Here is a 17,820-nt window from a genome sequence, read left to right on the forward strand (position 1 = left end):
TAGTATGTCGTCCAAACCATCACACTATAGTATGACTTTTTGTTCGACCCAAAAATCACCAAAAAGTCATGCTATAGTATGACATTTTGTTTTGGCACAAAAAAAATTAAAATACTTAATACTTTAATATGTTATCTAAAATATGAAGAACAAGTAATGTCATAGTATGTCGTCCAAACCATCACACTATAGTATGACTTTTTCATCGACCCAAAAATCACCAAACAGTCATACTATAGTATGACATTTTGTTTTGGCCCAAAAAAATTAAAATACTTAATACTTTAATATGTTGTCTAAAATATGAAGAAAAACTCATGCCATAGTATGTCGTCCAAACCATCACACTATAGTATGACTTTTTCATCTACCCAAAAATCACCAAAAAGTCATACTATAGTATGACATTTTGTTTTGGCCCAAAAAAATTAAAATACTTAATACTTTAATATGTTGTCTAAAATATGAAGAACAAGTCATGCCATAGTATGTCGTCCAAACCATCACACTATAGTATGACTTTTTCTTCGACCCAAAAATCACCAAAAAGTCATACGAAGGCCATGATTCGAGTCCAACTGGAAGCAATGTATGTATTTGTCAAAAAAGTCATACTATAGTGTGACGTTTTTTTTTCGGCCAAAAAAATTAAAAGTACTTAACAATTTAGTATGTCGTCTAAAATATGAAGAATAAGTCATACCATAGTATGTCTTCCAAACCGTCATACTATAGTACGACTTTTTGATCGACCCAAAAATCACCAAAAAGTCATACTATAGTATGACATTTTGTTTTGGCACAAAAAAATTAAAATACTTAATACTTCAATATGTTGTCTAAAATATGAAGAAAAACTCATGCCATAGTATGTCGTCCAAACCATCACACTATAGTATGACTTTTTCGACCCAAAAATCATACCCAAAAATCACCAAAAAGTCATACTATAGTACCAAATATCATACTATAGTATGACATTTTTTTTTGGCCCAAAAAAATTTTAATTACTTAATCCTTTAATATGTTGTCTAAACTATGAAGAACAAGTCATGCCATAGTATGTCGTCCAAACCGTCATACTATAGTACGACTTTTTGATCGACCCAAAAATCACCAAAAAGTCATACTATAGTATGACATTTTGTTTTGGCCCAAAAAAATTAAAATACTTAATACTTTAATATGTTGTCTAAAATATGAAGAAAAACTCATGCCATAGTATGTCGTCCAAACCATCACACTATAGTATGACTTTTTCATCTACCCAAAAATCAGCAAAAAGTCATACTATAGTATGACATTTTTTTTTGGCCCAAAAAAATTAAAATACTTAATACTTTAATATGTTGTCTAAAATATGAATAAAAACTCATGCCATAGTATGTCGTCCAAACCATCACACTATAGTATGACTTTTTCTTCGACCCAAAAATCACCAAAAAGTCATACGAAGGCCATGGATTCGAGTCCAACTGGAAGCAATGTATGTATTTGTCAAAAAAGTCATACTATAGTGTGACGTTTTTTTTTCGGCCAAAAAAATTAAAAGTACTTAACAATTTAGTATGTCGTCTAAAATATGAAGAATAAGTCATACCATAGTATGTCTTCCAAACCGTCATACTATAGTACGACTTTTTGATCGACCCAAAAATCACCAAAAAGTCATACTATAGTATGACATTTTGTTTTGGCACAAAAAAATTAAAATACGTAATACTTTAATATGTTGTCTAAAATATGAAGAAAAACTCATGCCATAGTATGTCGTCCAAACCATCACACTATAGTATGACTTTTTCTTCGACCCAAAAATCACCAAAAAGTCATACGAAGGCCATGGGTTCGAGTCCAACTGGAAGCAATGTATGTATTTGTCAAAAAAGTCATATGACTTTTTTTTCGGCCAAAAAAACTTAAAAGTACTTAATACTTTAATATGTCGTCTAAAATATGAAGAATAAGTCATACCATAGTATGTCTTCCAAACCGTCATACTATAGTACGACTTTTTCATCGACCCAAAAATCACCAAAAAGTCATACTATAGTATGACATTTTGTTTTGGCCCAAAAAAATTAAAATACTTAATACTTTAATATGTTGTCTAAAATATGAAGACAAACTCATGCCATAGTATGTCGTCCAAACCATCACACTATAGTATGACTTTTTGTTCGACCCAAAAATCACCAAAAAGTCATACTATAGTATGACATTTTGTTTTGGCACAAAAAAATTAAAATACTTAATACTTCAATATGTTGTCTAAAATATGAAGAAAAACTCATGCCATAGTATGTCGTCCAAACAATCACACTATAGTATGACTTTTTCATCTACCCAAAAATCACCAAAACGTCATACTATAGTATGACATTTTGTTTTGGCCCAAAAAAATTAAAATACTTAATACTTTAATATGTTGTCTAAAATATGAAGAACAAGTCATGCCATAGTATGTCGTCCAAACCATCACACTATAGTATGACTTTTTCATCGACCCAAAAATCACCAAAAAGTCATACTATAGTATGACATTTTGTTTTGGCCCAAAAAAATTAAAATACTTAATACTTTAATATGTTGTCTAAAATATGAAGACAAACTCATGCCATAGTATGTCGTCCAAACCATCACACTATAGTATGACTTTTTCATCGACCCAAAAATCACCAAAAAGTCATACTATAGTATGACATTTTGTTTTGGCCCAAAAAAATTAAAATACTTAATACTTTAAAATATGTTGTCTAAAATATGAAGAACAAGTCATGCCATAGTATGTCGTCCAAACATCACACTATAGTATGACTTTTTCATCTGCCCAAAAATCACCAAAACGTCATACTATAGTATGACATTTTGTTTTGGCCCAAAAAAATTAAAATACTTAATACTTTAATATGTTGTCTAAAATATGAAGAAAAAGTCATACCGTAGTGTTTCGTCCACAACGCCATACTATAGTACGACTTTTTCATCGACCCAAAAATCACCAAAAAGTCATACTATAGTATGACATTTTGTTTTGGCCCAAAAAAATTAAAATACTTAATACTTTAATATGTTGTCTAAAATATGAAGAAAAAGTCATACCGTAGTGTTTCGTCCAAACCATCATACTATAGTATGACTTTCATTGTAAAAAAAAAAATCACCAAAAAGTCATACTATAGTATGACATTTTTTTTTTTGGCCAAAAAAAATTAAAATACTTAATACTTTAATATGTTGTCTAAAATATGAAGAAAAAGCCATACCATAGTATGTCGTCTAAAACGTCATACTATAGTATGACTTTTTCTTCATCCCAAAAAATCACCAAAAAGTCATACTATAGTATGACGTTTTTTTTGGCCCAAAAAAATTAAAATACTTAATACTTTAATATGTTGTCTAAAATATGAAGAAAAACTCATGCCATAGTATGTCGTCCAAACCATCACACTATAGTATGACTTTTTCATCGACCCAAAAATCACCAAAAAGTCATACTATAGTATGACATTTTGTTTTGGCCCAAAAAAATTAAAATACTTAATACTTTAATATGTTGTCTAAAATATGAAGAACAAGTCATGCCATAGTATGTCGTCCAAACCATCACACTATAGTATGACTTTTTCATCGACCCAAAAATCACCAAAAAGTCATACTATAGTATGACATTTTGTTTTGGCCCAAAAAAATTAAAATACTTAATACTTTAATATGTTGTCTAAAATATGAAGAAAAACTCATGCCATAGTATGTCGTCCAAACCATCACACTATAGTATGACTTTTTCATCTACCCAAAAATCACCAAAAAGTCATACTATAGTATGACATTTTGTTTTGGCCCAAAAAAATTAAAATACTTAATACTTTAATATGTTGTCTAAAATATGAATAAAAACTCATGCCATAGTATGTCGTCCAAACCATCACACTATAGTATGACTTTTTCTTCGACCCAAAAATCACCAAAAAGTCATACGAAGGCCATGGGTTCGAGTCCAACTGGAAGCAATGTATGTATTTGTCAAAAAAGTCATATGACTTTTTTTTCGGCCAAAAAAACTTAAAAGTACTTAATACTTTAATATGTCGTCTAAAATATGAAGAATAAATCATACCATAGTATGTCTTCCAAACCGTCATACTATAGTACGACTTTTTCATCGACCCAAAAATCACCAAAAAGTCATACTATAGTATGACATTTTGTTTTGGCCCAAAAAAATTAAAATACTTAATACTTTAATATGTTGTCTAAAATATGAAGAAAAACTCATGCCATAGTATGTCGTCCAAACCATCACACTATAGTATGACTTTTTCATCTGCCCAAAAATCAGCAAAAAGTCATACTATAGTATGACATTTTTTTTTGGCCCAAAAAATTTTAATTACTTAATCCTTTAATATGTTGTCTAAACTATGAAGAACAAGTCATGCCATAGTATGTCGTCCAAACATCACACTATAGTATGACTATCAGTCACTATAGTATGACTTTTTCATCGACCCAAAAATCACCAAAAAGTCATACTATAGTATGACATTTTGTTTTGGCCCAAAAAAATTAAAATACTTAATACTTTAATATGTTGTCTAAAATATGAAGAAAAAGTCATGCCATAGTATGTCGTCCAAACCATCACACTATAGTATGACTTTTTCATCACCCAAAAATCACCAAAAAGTCATACTATAGTATGACATTTTGTTTTGGCCCAAAAAAATTAAAATACTTAATACTTTAATATGTTGTCTAAAATATGAAGAAAACTCATGCCATAGTATGTCGTCCAAACCATCACACTATAGTATGACTTTTTCATCGACCCAAAAATCACCAAAAAGTCATACTATAGTATGACATTTTTTTTGGCCCAAAAAAATTAAAATACTTAATACTTTAATATGTTGTCTAAAATATGAAGAAAAAGTCATGCCATAGTATGTCGTCCAAACCATCATACTATAGTATGACTTTTTCATCGACAAAAAAAATCACCAAAAAGTCATACTATAGTATGACATTTTTTTTTGGCCCAAAAAAATTAAAATACTTAATACTTTAATATGTTGTCTAAAATATGAAGAATAAGTCATACCATAGTATGTCGTCCAAACCGTCATACTATAGTATGACTTTTTCTTCGACCCAAAAATCAGCAAAAAGTAATACTATAGTATGACGTACGCAGATTCGCGGACTCACAGAAAGCATCAGCTCCGTCACGACCTCAGCGCTGCGCAGCGCCGCCTGGCGTCGAACACACGTGGCAACCCGCTCGCTTGGAGACGCGTCCGGAGTGGCGCCGGTTAAAAAAAATCGGGGCGTCAAAAACAAACGCACCCTCGACTCGCGCTGCATTCTGGGAATCGCAGTTGGTGTCGCGCCAGACAGGAAACTGCACGTAAGGCTCGGGTCAACTCGACGTGCAGCAGGTCGGGCAGCATTCTTCAATCTTCTCCGGACACGACTCTTCTTTTTTTGGTGTTTTTTTTTTTTTTTTTTTTTTTTAATGGCATGTAAGGCAAGCAGGTTAGCCGACTTTCCTGCCACTCGGACGGACACGAAGCGGAGCAGCGATGGCCGGCGGTGAGTTTCATCGGTGAACACGAGAAGCTAACGTTAGCTCTCGGGAACATTTAGTAAACAAAACAACAATAATATCTTATCTGAATTACGGAGCTGTCGACCGACCGGCCGGTCACGTGCTCGTATTTACTCCGCGAAGTCGTAACGCGGCTTTTTGAAACGTGACATAACTACTGAAGTTGATCTTTTGTTTTGCTGGTGTAAACGTTATACTTTGACATAATTAAGACATCTTCATCTCCCCCACCCCTTTTTTTTTATTTTTTTATTTCCTTCTTTCTTTCTTCTTCTTTCTCTCAGAAAACGTGAACGTGGTCTTCAAACTGTACTGCCTGACGGTGATGACGCTGGTGGCCGCTGCGTACACGGTGGCACTACGGTACACGAGGACCATCTCCACCGGGGACATGTACTTCTCCACGACGGCAGTGTGCGTCACCGAGGTCATTAAATTAATCCTGAGTCTGGGGATGCTGTCGAAGTAAGTGTCGGGTCACTCGACCGCTGTTATCATGGGAGCTCATGAAGGGGTTTGTAAACCACAGGGATCCACCACATTGGACACACGGTTCATTAATATATATACGCTGGTAATAATCGATGCGTTCATATTTAGGAGGGAAGTGGTCTCTGAGTAATAAAAAAATAAATATATATATATATATTCACAGTAATGTAACAGCTGCGAAAAAGAAAAATGACAAAAGTTGAATCACAATGTTGAAAATTCAAAAAAAAAAACACCAACGACATCACAGATGTGGATTTTTGAAGACCTCTGCTCGGGGAATCGACATCTATTTGGTGTCGACGTTTCATCTTAGTTGGTCTGTTTTTTGTTGTTGTTGTTTTTGTTTACTCTCCCAGAGAAACGGGAAGCTTCACCAGACTCAAGAGTGCAATAAAGGAGCATATTTTCTTCAGCCCCAAAGAGCTGCTGAAGCTGAGCGTGCCCTCGGTGGTGTACGCAATTCAGAATAACATGGCCTTCGTCGCTCTGAGTAACCTCGACGCAGCAGTTTATCAGGTACGATCGGAAGCCTGTTTCGTTGGTGTTTAACATGAACAAAGAAGGCATGGTGTGGTCAACGTTCGCTGGTTGTGAACCAGTAAATCGAGTAGTTGTCGAAGCTATTTTATGATCTGATATCTTTTAGGGTTGTTGTTTCCGTTTATTTATTTTTTTTCTAAGTGTAGAGAATAACGCTCTTTTGCACTATCTTTGTTCAAATTATATCACATTGATGGCTACACAATTATTGAATACAAAATGTTGATGCTTATGCTGACGTAATGGACGATGTGTGATTTTTCTATCTTGCCGATCGCATTCACATTAATCGATCACTCGTGAAATAGTGAAAAATTTCCAACGTCGTTCTGTCTTGAAGACTTTTATGATTTGTCCAACCAGCAATTCAAAACTCAAAATATCCCAATTAAAGCAGCAAATCAAGACGGTCATATCCCATAAGATTGACGTGATCCTGGGGGACCTGCAGGAAGAAGAGGCTTCTGCAAAGTATTGAATTAACGGTCGAAATGCTTCTGCAAGTGTGAAGTTACCCAGTAAACAGTAAAAGGTGGCTGACTTGTGTTTTCCTACTTAGGTCACCTATCAGCTGAAGATCCCGTGCACGGCGTTGTGTATGGTCCTCATGCTGAACCGCTCTCTCAGCCGGCTGCAGTGGTTCTCTGTCTTTATGCTCTGTGGAGGCGTTACACTCGTCCAGTGGAAGCCCGCGGAGGCCACTAAAGTTCAGGTAAGGGCGGGACGATTTCAAATTTAAACGTGTACCCTCGTCCTGATTCCTCAGTAAAGCTACAGGCTGTGTTTACCTTATCGTTTCATTTTCTCGCCAGGTAGAGCAGAACCCCGTCCAGGGGTTCATGGCCATCGCTATTGCCGTCCTCTGCTCTGGATTTGCAGGTAAAAATGCTGCTGGCTTCTGTGGGGAGATGTGGTTCCATCCGTTTGTCCAAATCTGATTCAGCGACCAAACATCCCTACAAATCCGTTCAGCGGCTAAACAAACTCTCGGCCGAAGCAACACTTGATGTGCACTGAAACGAGAAACCGATTCCAAATGACATCTCGCCAAAAGTCGGTTAAAGCAGTGTTAAGGTGAAGTGTCTTACTTTGCGTTGTTTTGTTTTTTTTGGTACCTGACAGTTTTGTTTCTACTTCTTGAGGTGTGTACTTTGAGAAGGTGTTGAAGAGCTCAGACACGTCTCTGTGGGTGAGGAACATCCAGATGTACCTGTCCGGCATTGTGGTCACCCTGATTGGCGTTTACGCGACCGATGGAGAAAGCGTCCTGGAGAAAGGCTTCTTCTTTGGTTATACACCCTGGGTGTGCTTCGTAGTATGTAAGTATGGCAAAACCTGAGGACGTTTCCTCGGTTTTCTGACGCTCTGACTGACCCTGCTCTCTTTTGTGTTTCCAGTCCTGGCCAGCGTCGGCGGTCTCTACACATCGGTGGTGGTGAAGTACACCGACAATATCATGAAGGGCTTCTCCGCTGCAGCCGCCATTGTTCTCTCCACCGTGGCATCTGTCCTGTTGTTTGGACTCCAGATAAGTAAGTCCGTTTTTTACAGCCACGTTGTTAGCATACTGATGAGGTGTAGGTTGTAAACATTCAAATATACGGCGTGCTCAGAAGAAGAACCTCGATTTTCGGCCTTTATCAGACTACATTCTTGTCTTGTTCAAGTTTTAAGTGTTTATTTATTTGCTGATTTTTAAGCTACACTTTATAAAACATTCAGTATCGCTTCATGGGTCTCTGTAAAGAAAAAAAACTGAAATGTGGCTTTAAACTCCTAAACTTTCTGATAAGGACGGTGCAATTTGATTCTAATTGAAAAATATGCAGTGATTACTTTCAATTAATTATCAGCGGATGAAACAGCAGGCATGAGAGCACAGCAGGCCAACTTTATACGGAAAAATGTCAAATTTGTCTCCTTGGAAGCCCAATTTACTTTAAGAATGAATATGTTTCCGTGGGTTTAAATTGAGCTTTTGGGGAACTTTAGTTTTCTCCCATAGTTGTCACCAACTCAGTTCTTTCTGGGAGAATTCCCTCGTAATTATTTGGCAATAAGAGAACGTGTAAAATTGTTTGTCAATTCAAGAGTCGTGTCTCATTTTAGTTTGTTTTTTTTTCTTGTGCAGCGATCACATTTGCAGGCGGAGCCCTCCTCGTGTGCGTTTCCATCTACCTGTACGGACTGCCGAAGCAAGACACATCCAGCGTGGGGCTTAAGAACATGGAGAAGGAATCCAAACAGAAACTGGTCACCGTGTGAATCACTGACGTGCAGCAGAGAAGTCTTTATCGCTGGAGGACCAGGTGGGCTTTTTTTTTTTGGGGGGGGGGGGTCATGTTTTTTTTTTTTTTCTGGGGATATAAAAGAGTTCAGGTACTGGGGGAGAGGGAGAGGGGGGAGTAGCGAGCCACTCACGCTATTTCTCAAGTGAACACCCGAGTTCAGATGACAACTTCCACTTTAACGTAGGCCTGCTCCACCCTCCACACACACGGGACTGGTCACACAACTATCAATTTCCAGATAATTTGAAGACATCTTTTCATTGCCAGATTCAAACAATCATTCAGTTGAGAAGACAAAACATTTTTGAAAACTGGCCCGTGCAGCTCGCTGCTTGTAAAGTTTGCAAATAATCAATCACTGAAGTCGTGGAATTCATCTTCAGCCACGCCGGAGTTGATAAGTAGTAACTGGACTTTGTTACTCGTACTCTGAAGCATCCTTATATGTGTGATGAGGGGGCGGAAAAATATCACAACTCCTTATCATGGAGGTTTTTTTTTTTTTTCTTTCCCAATCAATAGTTAGTCAGTTTAAACTGAAATGTGACTGTCAAACATCCAAATCACTTCTTCTGAATGTATCCAACTCACAGGAGAACTCACTTGAAACAATGACAACAGGCTGCATGTTTGTACTACCATCTTTCCAATGTCTTGTATCTTTTGTGTCACGTCTGTGTTGCCTTCTGTTCTGAACATTATTTTAAAGATTTTATTAAAACTGAACAGAATTATGGATTAAAAAGAGACGTTAAGTTTTTCTCTCGTACGTCAGAATACACCGATTCCTACTAAAGTTGACGGATAACAACTGAATTTAATGATGATGATTTTATTTAAAAAAAAAAAAAAAAAAAATGTAAGGCTCTGTATTTACAGTATAAATGAACATTTCTTTTAACATTATAGCAGTCTGGTACCTTCAGCAGTGAAATAATCCTGATGAAACATTAACGGTCTTAAAAGGTTCACATTTTGTGCACCGGTGTGATGCCCAGGATCCTCATCCCGTTGGACAGGACGGAGCCGGCCGCGCTGAACAGTCGTAACCTTGCCTGTTGACATTTAGCAAATAAGATAACACTTTTTAAAACACGATCTATTTAATGTTTGCAGAGTAATACTGCAAAAGCACTTGTTGTTTTTTTATTGGTGGCTCGAACACCATCGTGTAGGCGGAAAGAAATGTATTTAAAAGATAATATTTACTTATGTTATTGATTTTGATGTGCTTAGGAAGATGAGGATCTACCGATTGTGTAATGTTGCATGTTTACAAAAGGAAGAAAAAAAAAAAAAAAATCGCAGATTCGCACGTAGAAAGAAGCGTTTGTTTGTTTCTACCTGTGCGACATCCTGCGAGCTTCCTTTCACCGGCAGCTCTCTGTGTGCCGAGGCGACGAGGTGGCTGGAAGGCATCGGAGAGCAAGAACACAAGAGTAGGTTTATACCCACTGACCGTAATTTATGGTTACATGGATGTAAAGAAACGGGTAAACACTCTGAGCAGCAATAAGACCCAACCCTTAAGACTAACATCCTGCAGCTTACCACAGCTTCAGTAAAAAGCTGATTAGGTGTTTCGGTTGCAGATCCTGGGCAGACTGATTCAACACCTCGTCGTAGCTGCAAACGCACACGGGAGAATTTAGGGAAAGCAAGAGGAAACACGCTGTGAGATCGTGCCGGCTGCTTTCACTGCCTCATGTTTGACACGGGAATTGGAAAAGTTGCTTACCGAAGGAGGTGCTGCAGGATGCCGATACTCGTCTGCTCCAGTAGAAGAGATGGATCGAATGTAGCTGCCTCTGCACCTTCGTTCCTCCGGATTAAACTGCAGCACAATTAACATTTCCGTGGTCTTTCTTTTCCTTGGAAGCAGAGTTGCCGTACGACGCAGGTTCTAGTTTCAGTGCTGATGAAAACTTGCGCGAAAGGTCGCGGCTATTTATTGCGAACAAACATAAAAGCAACGCGAATGAACTCGGTCGGTGCGTTTATATCATAAACGTGACTAAACAGCCGTTAAGACTTTATTGGTACGCTATTTAAATACAGCTCTCCCCAAAGGTCACTGCGCTGCACTCCCGTTAGTGCGCAGCAGTAACAGCCTCTGAACTTTCTGATCGCACCTCATAGTCTCTGGTTCCAGCTTCTCTGAAGTAGCATTTGCTGCTCTTAAGTTTTATATAACTTTAAATTAAATATCGTAAAGTTCTGAACTCAAGACAGAACAAGAAACCCGAAGACATCGCTTTCCTCTAGTTTCTGTCATTTCATCAACTAAACGATGAACCAAAAGTATTAAGATGATCGGTAATGACAATGTCAAAGATTCAAACAATCAAATCACCACAGTAGCCAAGTGACATCGGGACTATTCGAGCTCTGGAGGTAGTTTGGAAACAGACCTGCGGAGTCGAGCGTGCGTGTACTGCAGGAAGACGCCCGTGTCGCCCTGAGCCTGCAGCATCCGGTCCCAGTCGAACTTATAGTCCGACTGCAGGGGGCCTTTAAAGTCCTGAAACCAAGAAATGGAACAGCTCGCATTTGGATATTAGTTTTATAAAACGTGTTTTTTTTTTTAGTTGTAATAGCTCACCTGGACTATGAGTGCGCTGATCCCCACTGTCTCTGCCGTGTCCTCCGGGTTGTCCATTTCCTTTGTGGCTGTGGAGAGAACGAGCGCTGGAGTCACTTCAGTCCCCAAATACAGCTTCATTATTCCCACAACGAGCAGTTGTATTACCCTCTTTAAAAAGGTTTAAATATGCATGATGACACATGATGAAATCTGTTTCCATTCCCACGTTTGTTCCTGTTGCCATGACAGCAGCAGCAGTTTTTAAATGAAGGAATTTCTATTGCGCCACCCCCTAAATGATCCTGACAGAAGTAAATGACAGGTGTGGTTGAGAGGGAAGTGTTTGTGGCCCAATTCTAAACCACATGTTAATCTTTATAGTTTACTGATTTAGCAGTTAGTATCCAAGAAGTCAACACCCTTCACCTTTATATACTAACAGGAAATGACGCAATACCAGCACCTTTGCATGACAATCAGCTGTGACTCAGGAATACAAGAGACAGCAAACCGACCCAAGATTTTTCCGTCAGCACTCTTCTTCCCAATTTGAATTTCTTACAGCCGTGAGCAACTTGTAAGTTATAGTTTTGCAATGCATTGTGGGAGAAAAAGAAGGTCGTTCTGTCCTAGGCGTGATTATTACTTTAATGACACTTTTGTTTTGGCACTTTTCCAGCCTGCTATTTAACAACTCACAGGGAGGAAGCGGTAGGCATTTGGGACACGGCGCCATCTTCCTGTTGTGAGCTGCACCTACACAATATCACAAGTTTACACCAGACCAGGCAGCATGCGGCCCACGAAGTGCTGCGTAGAAAGCCCTCGTGATGATTGATCAGCTTCAGAGTGTCACAATATTCACATTGCACACACCAGTTTGCATTGAGTACGTGGTTGAGTTTGAAGTACAGGAACACATGCAGATAGATGTGCGGCCCCGGGTCCCGTGCGCTCTCTGTTGCTTAATAACCGCCTTACTGTTCGACTGGCCCATGTTGCGGAGCATCCGAGCCCGAGCTTCGTCCAGCACGTCCTCCAGGAACACCACGTCGCCGGTCCTGGTCTTCATGCCCCGCACCAGACCGAAGGACACGTGCCGACACCTGCAACCAGTAATCACGTCACGGACACAGATAAAAGTATCTGAACAACATTATTGAAATTTTTTTTAAAAAAATCAAGAATACTTGAAAGTAAAAGTACCCCTTATTTCTGAGTGATAAGTGGAGCTAATTTTCAGTACTTTTTAGACTGTCGGGTGTTTTGACATATCCTAATGTCTAAGAGTATCATTTGTTTTGAAAGAAAAAAGTGTAAACTGCAAAGTAACTACAGCTGTCAGATAATTGTAGAGTAGAAAACTATGATATGTTCCCTCTGAAATGTTGTAGAGTAAAAGTCCAAAGTTGAATTTTTTTTCAATATTAACACAAAATACATCAAAGATGAATTTTAACACTGAAACAACACTTCACACGAGACAAAAGGCATCTTCGAGAGCAAAATTAAACGTGTTTATAATTAAAACATGTCTGCGTTGGGTGGAAATCTGACAAAGTGATAAAGTAACGATAGAGGCAGTGAAAATACTGATGTCAGTCCATCTTAAAGATAATGTTCATTTCCATCTGACATTTTGTGATTTAAATGACGCAGTATGTAGGATTAAATATAAGAACTACAAATGACCTAACATCAAACAGTTTTGATTAAACCTGCCCGTGTTATAAGCGTGACGTGTTGTGTGCAGATATTTCTCCAGTTACCTGTCAGACCATGAATGTCCCATATTGAGCAGGATCTGGAATAACTGGGAGAAATGATTCTCTTGACTTTTGTCGGTCTGAAGAAAAAAAGAAAAGAAAATACAGATTGAACAAACAGGCATTAGCAGAGTTTAAAAAGAAAGGCTGACTTTTTATAGTAGTAGTGCAAGAGGAAAATCTGAATCCACAGTTCAAAACATCACTAAAATACACATTTGTTTAAATTATAATTTGCTTTACTGTAACACAGAACAGCAGCGACTAAAGGAGGAAACAGGCTCACAGTGACATCAATAATTATCAAACTAGATCAACAATTTTCAGCAGAGACACACTGCATTTCTGTGTTTGACTATTCAGATGTTAGTCACAACGTTTGACATTTGTTTCTCCAGTCAAACAAAGTATATAAAAAAATAACCTTTAATGACACTATGATACTGTGCAAGACAGCTATAGTCAACTATTATTTTAATCTTCTGTTAATCTGCCAAATATTGTCTCAATTAATTGATTAGTTGTTTCATCTACAAAAAAAACAAAAACAATGAAGCTATAATTCAGAGGATAAATTCAATTCCATTTTTTGCTCCTCACCGTTGACTGCAGTAAAATTATTAACTACATTAACTTAACTAAACGAACAAGTGTCCTTACCACGTAAATCATCTCATCAAACTGGTACTTTTCTTTTCGGCTAATAGCTGCGGCGATATCTCTGAAACACAGAAAAACGCGAGATAAGCTGTTGCTGTACAGAAGTAATAGTCGAGACTGATATTTCCAATGCCTGTATTTCCACAATGAGAAGGCTAAAAATTACAATGACGATACATCATCTCTGATCCTGCGGACAAATAAAGTCTCAACGCAGTTGTAAACATCTTCTGACCTGGTGATGTAGAGGGTCGTTCCGTCACTGCGGAGGAGTGTGCAGACGCTGCTCATGTCTCCATCAGGGGAAAGATCCACAACACCAGTCCCCTTCCTGTCAATGCAAAAACTCCCATCAAGCCCAGCACACAAAGGTTCCGGCTGGGTGTTTATCTTTGATCTATTGTACATCAATTTCAAGTGCAATTAAAAAAAAAAATAATTACAAAAAAAAAACACGAGTTCATCTAGTTGGTGACTAATAGGGAACAACTTCTGAGATCGGTCCAGTGTTGAGCGAGAGCTCTTCGGCGGGTAACTGGTGAAACGGGACGCTGAGTAATACTTTACATGTACTTAAACCGCATGTTTTTGCCGCTGACGGTGGTTTTCAAAAGTTGTTGTCCCTGTTAATCCCCAAAAAGGTGCAATTACAGTTTGAAAAAACTTCTTACTGAAGCGGGTTGCATATCATTATTATGCGAATCTTCAGCTTCAATTCATTTTAAATCAAATTTCAGCTCATTGCTCAGCTCCCCGGGTCCCCCGGTCGGCATCTCGGCACATGTTTACTTGCTGTCTATCACGCCAGTCACCGCTGGAAGGCCGTCACGTACTCAGAGGTTTTCAACAGGCCTCGGCTCTGCAGCTGCTGCACCACCTCCCGGGCCTGATCCTGGTGGAAGGACTCCCCGCTGTAAACATCAAAGTGGACCCCCAACCGCTGGAGAGATTCAAGACGAATCTCAGTCGTGTTTTATGGCACAGATTCATCATAACTGTTCAGACATTTTGCGTTTTAGAGAGCCGAGTGTGGACTAAGTTGCGTGACCGGTCGTACCTTATAAACGTGCCGATACTCCTTCACCGTGATCTCTCTGAACTGTTGCCATAACGACACGGCCGAGCTCTCGTGCTGCTCCAGCTGTCTAAAGAAGTCTCGGGCAGCCTGCTTCATTTCCTCGTTGTGCTCTGCTTCCTTGTTCACTCGAACATAAACCTGCAAAACACAAACAATAAATGCTGTCAAACCACCAGGGTCCTGTTGGACAAAAGCACCTTTTAACAGCATTTCAGACTACGTAAGGAAAAAAAAAAACCCTCTCGGCGTGTTTGATTCCGTGTAAATTAATGACAAACACGATGATTAGAGAGCCGCTGAGCAGCTCTTTTTTTTTTCTTTCTCTAAACATGCGAACTCACCTCAAACAAATGCTGTAACGGATTCTGTTTAAATTTTTCCAGATTTCCAAATCGTCCAAAACCAGCTCCCAGCAAACCTGAAATCGGAGACCGGTCAACGGTTTTGTTGATAAAAATCCACTGTTGAATATTCTGCACGATATACTCACCAAACTGCATCCCCCAGTCTCCGAGGTAGTTCATTCGAATAACATTATTTCCAAGAGCTTGCTTTAGGTTCGCTATGAAGTTACCTGGAGATGGAGTTTATATCTTTTATTGCAACATGTAATTTCACTGTGAAAGAAAATAATTGATCTTTAGGCCTTTAAAAAAAAAAAAATCCAATAATGGTGTATTCAATATTAATTTTCTTCACAAAACCCACAACATTAACGCCCATTTTTAATCAAGTTCCCTTACATTTATTATTTATTTGAATTGCAACCATGAAATGTACAAAAGCCAGAGATTTTATAGCCTAAAACGAGCTTGATGCGACTCTCTGATAAACAAACCCGGACAGATTTATTGGTCAGGCTGGAGTTTACAATGCAGCTCACTTGCATTCATATGAATGAATATGAGTTTTGCGGTAGTAAACGAACTTTAGCCCAAACTCACCAATAATTGTCGATCGTAGGTGTCCAGCGTGAAATTTTTTGGCGATATTTGGAGAGCTGCAACAAAACAACACGTTACTTACAGTCTGTAAAAGCGGGAGACGTACAGAAGAGAAACACACAAACAAACGTACCTATACTCCACTAATGTTGTTCCTTGTTTGAGATGATTAAAAAGTTCACTATTTAACCCAAATCGGTGGTCCTCCCCCTTTCCAAATGGCTCCAGCATTTTCTAAAACACACAAAGCAGATTAACGGTGGAGACTTTTCTTCACTCTGTCAAAGTGATCGCTCACAAACCTGAACAAGAAGCTGGCGATGAACTTTGAAGTTGATCAGTCCACGTCCAGCAGAGACGTCTTCCACCACGCTGTCCGGCTTCAACTGGAAAACACAGCTTGGATTAAATAACGGTTGATTTATTTTTTTTTATTTTTTTTTTTTCTGATGTTTAATGAACCGAGAACGTGAACGCTCGTGTTCAGCCAAAATATAGTGACTCAAAGAGGATTCATCCGCAACCCATTTTTGATCAAGTATTTTAGCGCATTCTGTTTCCAGCTTCTTAAGTACGCAAATGCGCAACTGCTCTCTCCGTGTGTTGCCTTTATGACGTCGTTGCAACTCGCGCAATTGCACGTTAGAAGTTGAGACGCTCCCGCGACGAACTCCGAAGATAAACAGCTGATTCTCACGTCACGTGGGCAGACGCAGGTGATGGAAAATATGACATTTCCGTGAGTTTCACGCAGCTGTTTTTAACACAGACAGATGTCAACACACCTGTAACAGGACGAGTCTCACCTGCGTGGCCAGGGTCTCCGCCTGCAGCTGGACGTCTCCGCCGGACGGTAAAACCCCGCCGACTCGTAACGTGCCGACAGCCAGTTTAAAGTCGGCACTCTGCCTGAGAAGCACGAGATCAGGACACGTAAACAAACCAAGAGACAAGAGACAGAGAGAGAGGACAGGACAGACGCACACGTGGAGCAATCTCGGCAGATTTTTACGAGCGAGCAAACACAAAACACACTTAACTGTTTCTTCATAACTGGAACTGCTGTCAGAGCTGGTATGAAGGCCTCCTCGGGCTGCTGCAGCGCCCTGCTCAGCTGGATATTAAAACAACAACAACAGGATAAAGATGTCACCTGCTCCCAGACAGCTCTGCACAGTGTTATCTAATTTCAGAGACTTTCAGTTTCATCACCTTCGCTGCGATTCTCCTTCTAAAGAAACAAGCCATGTTTCCTACGAGCGCAAATAACACGTAACGTTAAACTTTTATGTCGAGGAGAGAAAAAAATAAATAAATCTGTCCGCGGTCTGTTCACGTTGACATGTTAGCTGCGTTACTTCCTCCTTTACAACGCCGCTTCCTCTGAGCTCGACCAATCACAGGCTTCGCTCCAGAACAGCGTCACAACTAATAGAAAACGTGCGTTTGATTTTAATCCCCGCTTCTCCCGTAAATCAGTATCTTCCATCCGGTCCTTTTAATTACTTCAAAAACACTGAAACCTTAAATACATTAATATAACGTTAAATTCTAACGTCAAAATAAGCATGAATTTTTTTTTTTATGTAAAAAAATATAAGATATAATAAATAAGCAATTTTCCGTTTTAAATACATAATGTAAAAACAGAAAGTAGAAATGTAGTGAACACACTTAAACCCTGGGTATGCTACTAAAGAAAAAGGCAAATAATAATGGCAGAAAAGTTATTAAAACAATGACCTGGAGCTATGAAGAGTTAACAAAACAAAAATTTAAATTAAAAAAGTGCAAATGATAAATATTGACACCAAAGTTTGTTTTATCTCAAATCTTGGGAGGCGCAGT

General features: G+C 38.7%; 2 protein-coding genes across 5 annotated transcripts; one reads left to right on the top strand and one right to left on the bottom strand.

Annotated features, from left to right (window-relative positions):
* The first annotated feature begins 5,424 nt into the window (after window positions 1–5,424).
* On the top strand, window positions 5,425–10,679 carry slc35a1 (solute carrier family 35 member A1). 2 transcript variants are annotated; one of them, XM_069708534.1, is made up of 9 exons: window positions 5,425–5,598; window positions 5,899–6,079; window positions 6,466–6,625; window positions 7,209–7,361; window positions 7,462–7,528; window positions 7,792–7,968; window positions 8,047–8,181; window positions 8,781–8,958; window positions 10,533–10,679. In XM_069708534.1, the coding sequence occupies exons 1-8, from the start codon at window positions 5,589–5,591 to the stop codon at window positions 8,912–8,914; spliced, it is 1,017 nt and encodes a 338-aa protein (XP_069564635.1). In that variant the 5' UTR covers window positions 5,425–5,588; the 3' UTR covers window positions 8,915–8,958; window positions 10,533–10,679. The 2 variants fall into 2 exon arrangements, with proteins under 2 accessions (XP_069564635.1, XP_069564634.1); XM_069708533.1 differs by lacking the exon at window positions 10,533–10,679 and having other exon boundaries at window positions 8,781–8,961.
* rars2 (arginyl-tRNA synthetase 2, mitochondrial) lies at window positions 9,786–17,326 on the bottom strand. 3 transcript variants are annotated; one of them, XM_069708530.1, is made up of 20 exons: window positions 17,185–17,326; window positions 17,013–17,086; window positions 16,779–16,881; window positions 16,275–16,358; window positions 16,106–16,206; window positions 15,973–16,028; window positions 15,519–15,602; window positions 15,370–15,446; window positions 15,008–15,166; window positions 14,784–14,890; window positions 14,186–14,281; window positions 13,951–14,011; window positions 13,294–13,370; window positions 12,506–12,630; window positions 11,543–11,610; window positions 11,352–11,461; window positions 10,679–10,774; window positions 10,492–10,566; window positions 10,285–10,348; window positions 9,786–9,995 (listed from the first exon to the last, which is right to left on the bottom strand). In XM_069708530.1, the coding sequence occupies exons 1-20, from the start codon at window positions 17,218–17,220 to the stop codon at window positions 9,909–9,911; spliced, it is 1,740 nt and encodes a 579-aa protein (XP_069564631.1). In that variant the 5' UTR covers window positions 17,221–17,326; the 3' UTR covers window positions 9,786–9,908. The 3 variants fall into 3 exon arrangements, with proteins under 3 accessions (XP_069564631.1, XP_069564633.1, XP_069564632.1); XM_069708532.1 differs by having other exon boundaries at window positions 16,779–16,877; window positions 17,185–17,203; XM_069708531.1 differs by lacking the exons at window positions 16,275–16,358; window positions 16,779–16,881; window positions 17,013–17,086; window positions 17,185–17,326 and having other exon boundaries at window positions 15,519–15,645; window positions 16,106–16,122.
* Window positions 17,327–17,820: the final 494 nt, after the last annotated feature.

The sequence above is a fragment of the Brachyistius frenatus genome, unplaced genomic scaffold (assembly GCF_029030835.1).
Source record: "Brachyistius frenatus isolate BFR_SWC_R1_liver_20210118 unplaced genomic scaffold, ASM2903083v1 Contig_76, whole genome shotgun sequence".
NCBI lineage: Eukaryota > Metazoa > Chordata > Actinopteri > Embiotocidae > Brachyistius > Brachyistius frenatus.

Excerpts from the sequence above, each read along its gene's own strand:
- slc35a1 (XM_069708534.1), top strand. Across the intron at positions 7,362-7,461 it reads CGGAGGCCACTAAAGTTCAG|GTAGAGCAGAACCCCGTCCA; the intron begins GTAAGGGCGGGA and ends TTTTCTCGCCAG. Across the intron at positions 7,529-7,791 it reads CCTCTGCTCTGGATTTGCAG|GTGTGTACTTTGAGAAGGTG; the intron begins GTAAAAATGCTG and ends CTACTTCTTGAG.
- rars2 (XM_069708530.1), bottom strand. The coding sequence starts at position 17,220 with ATGGCTTGTTTCTTTAGAAGGAGAATCGCAGCGAAG. Across the intron at positions 15,167-15,369 it reads CGTTACAGCATTTGTTTGAG|GTTTATGTTCGAGTGAACAA; the intron begins GTGAGTTCGCAT and ends TGTGTTTTGCAG. Across the intron at positions 13,371-13,950 it reads TTGATGAGATGATTTACGTG|ACCGACAAAAGTCAAGAGAA; the intron begins GTAAGGACACTT and ends TTTTTTCTTCAG.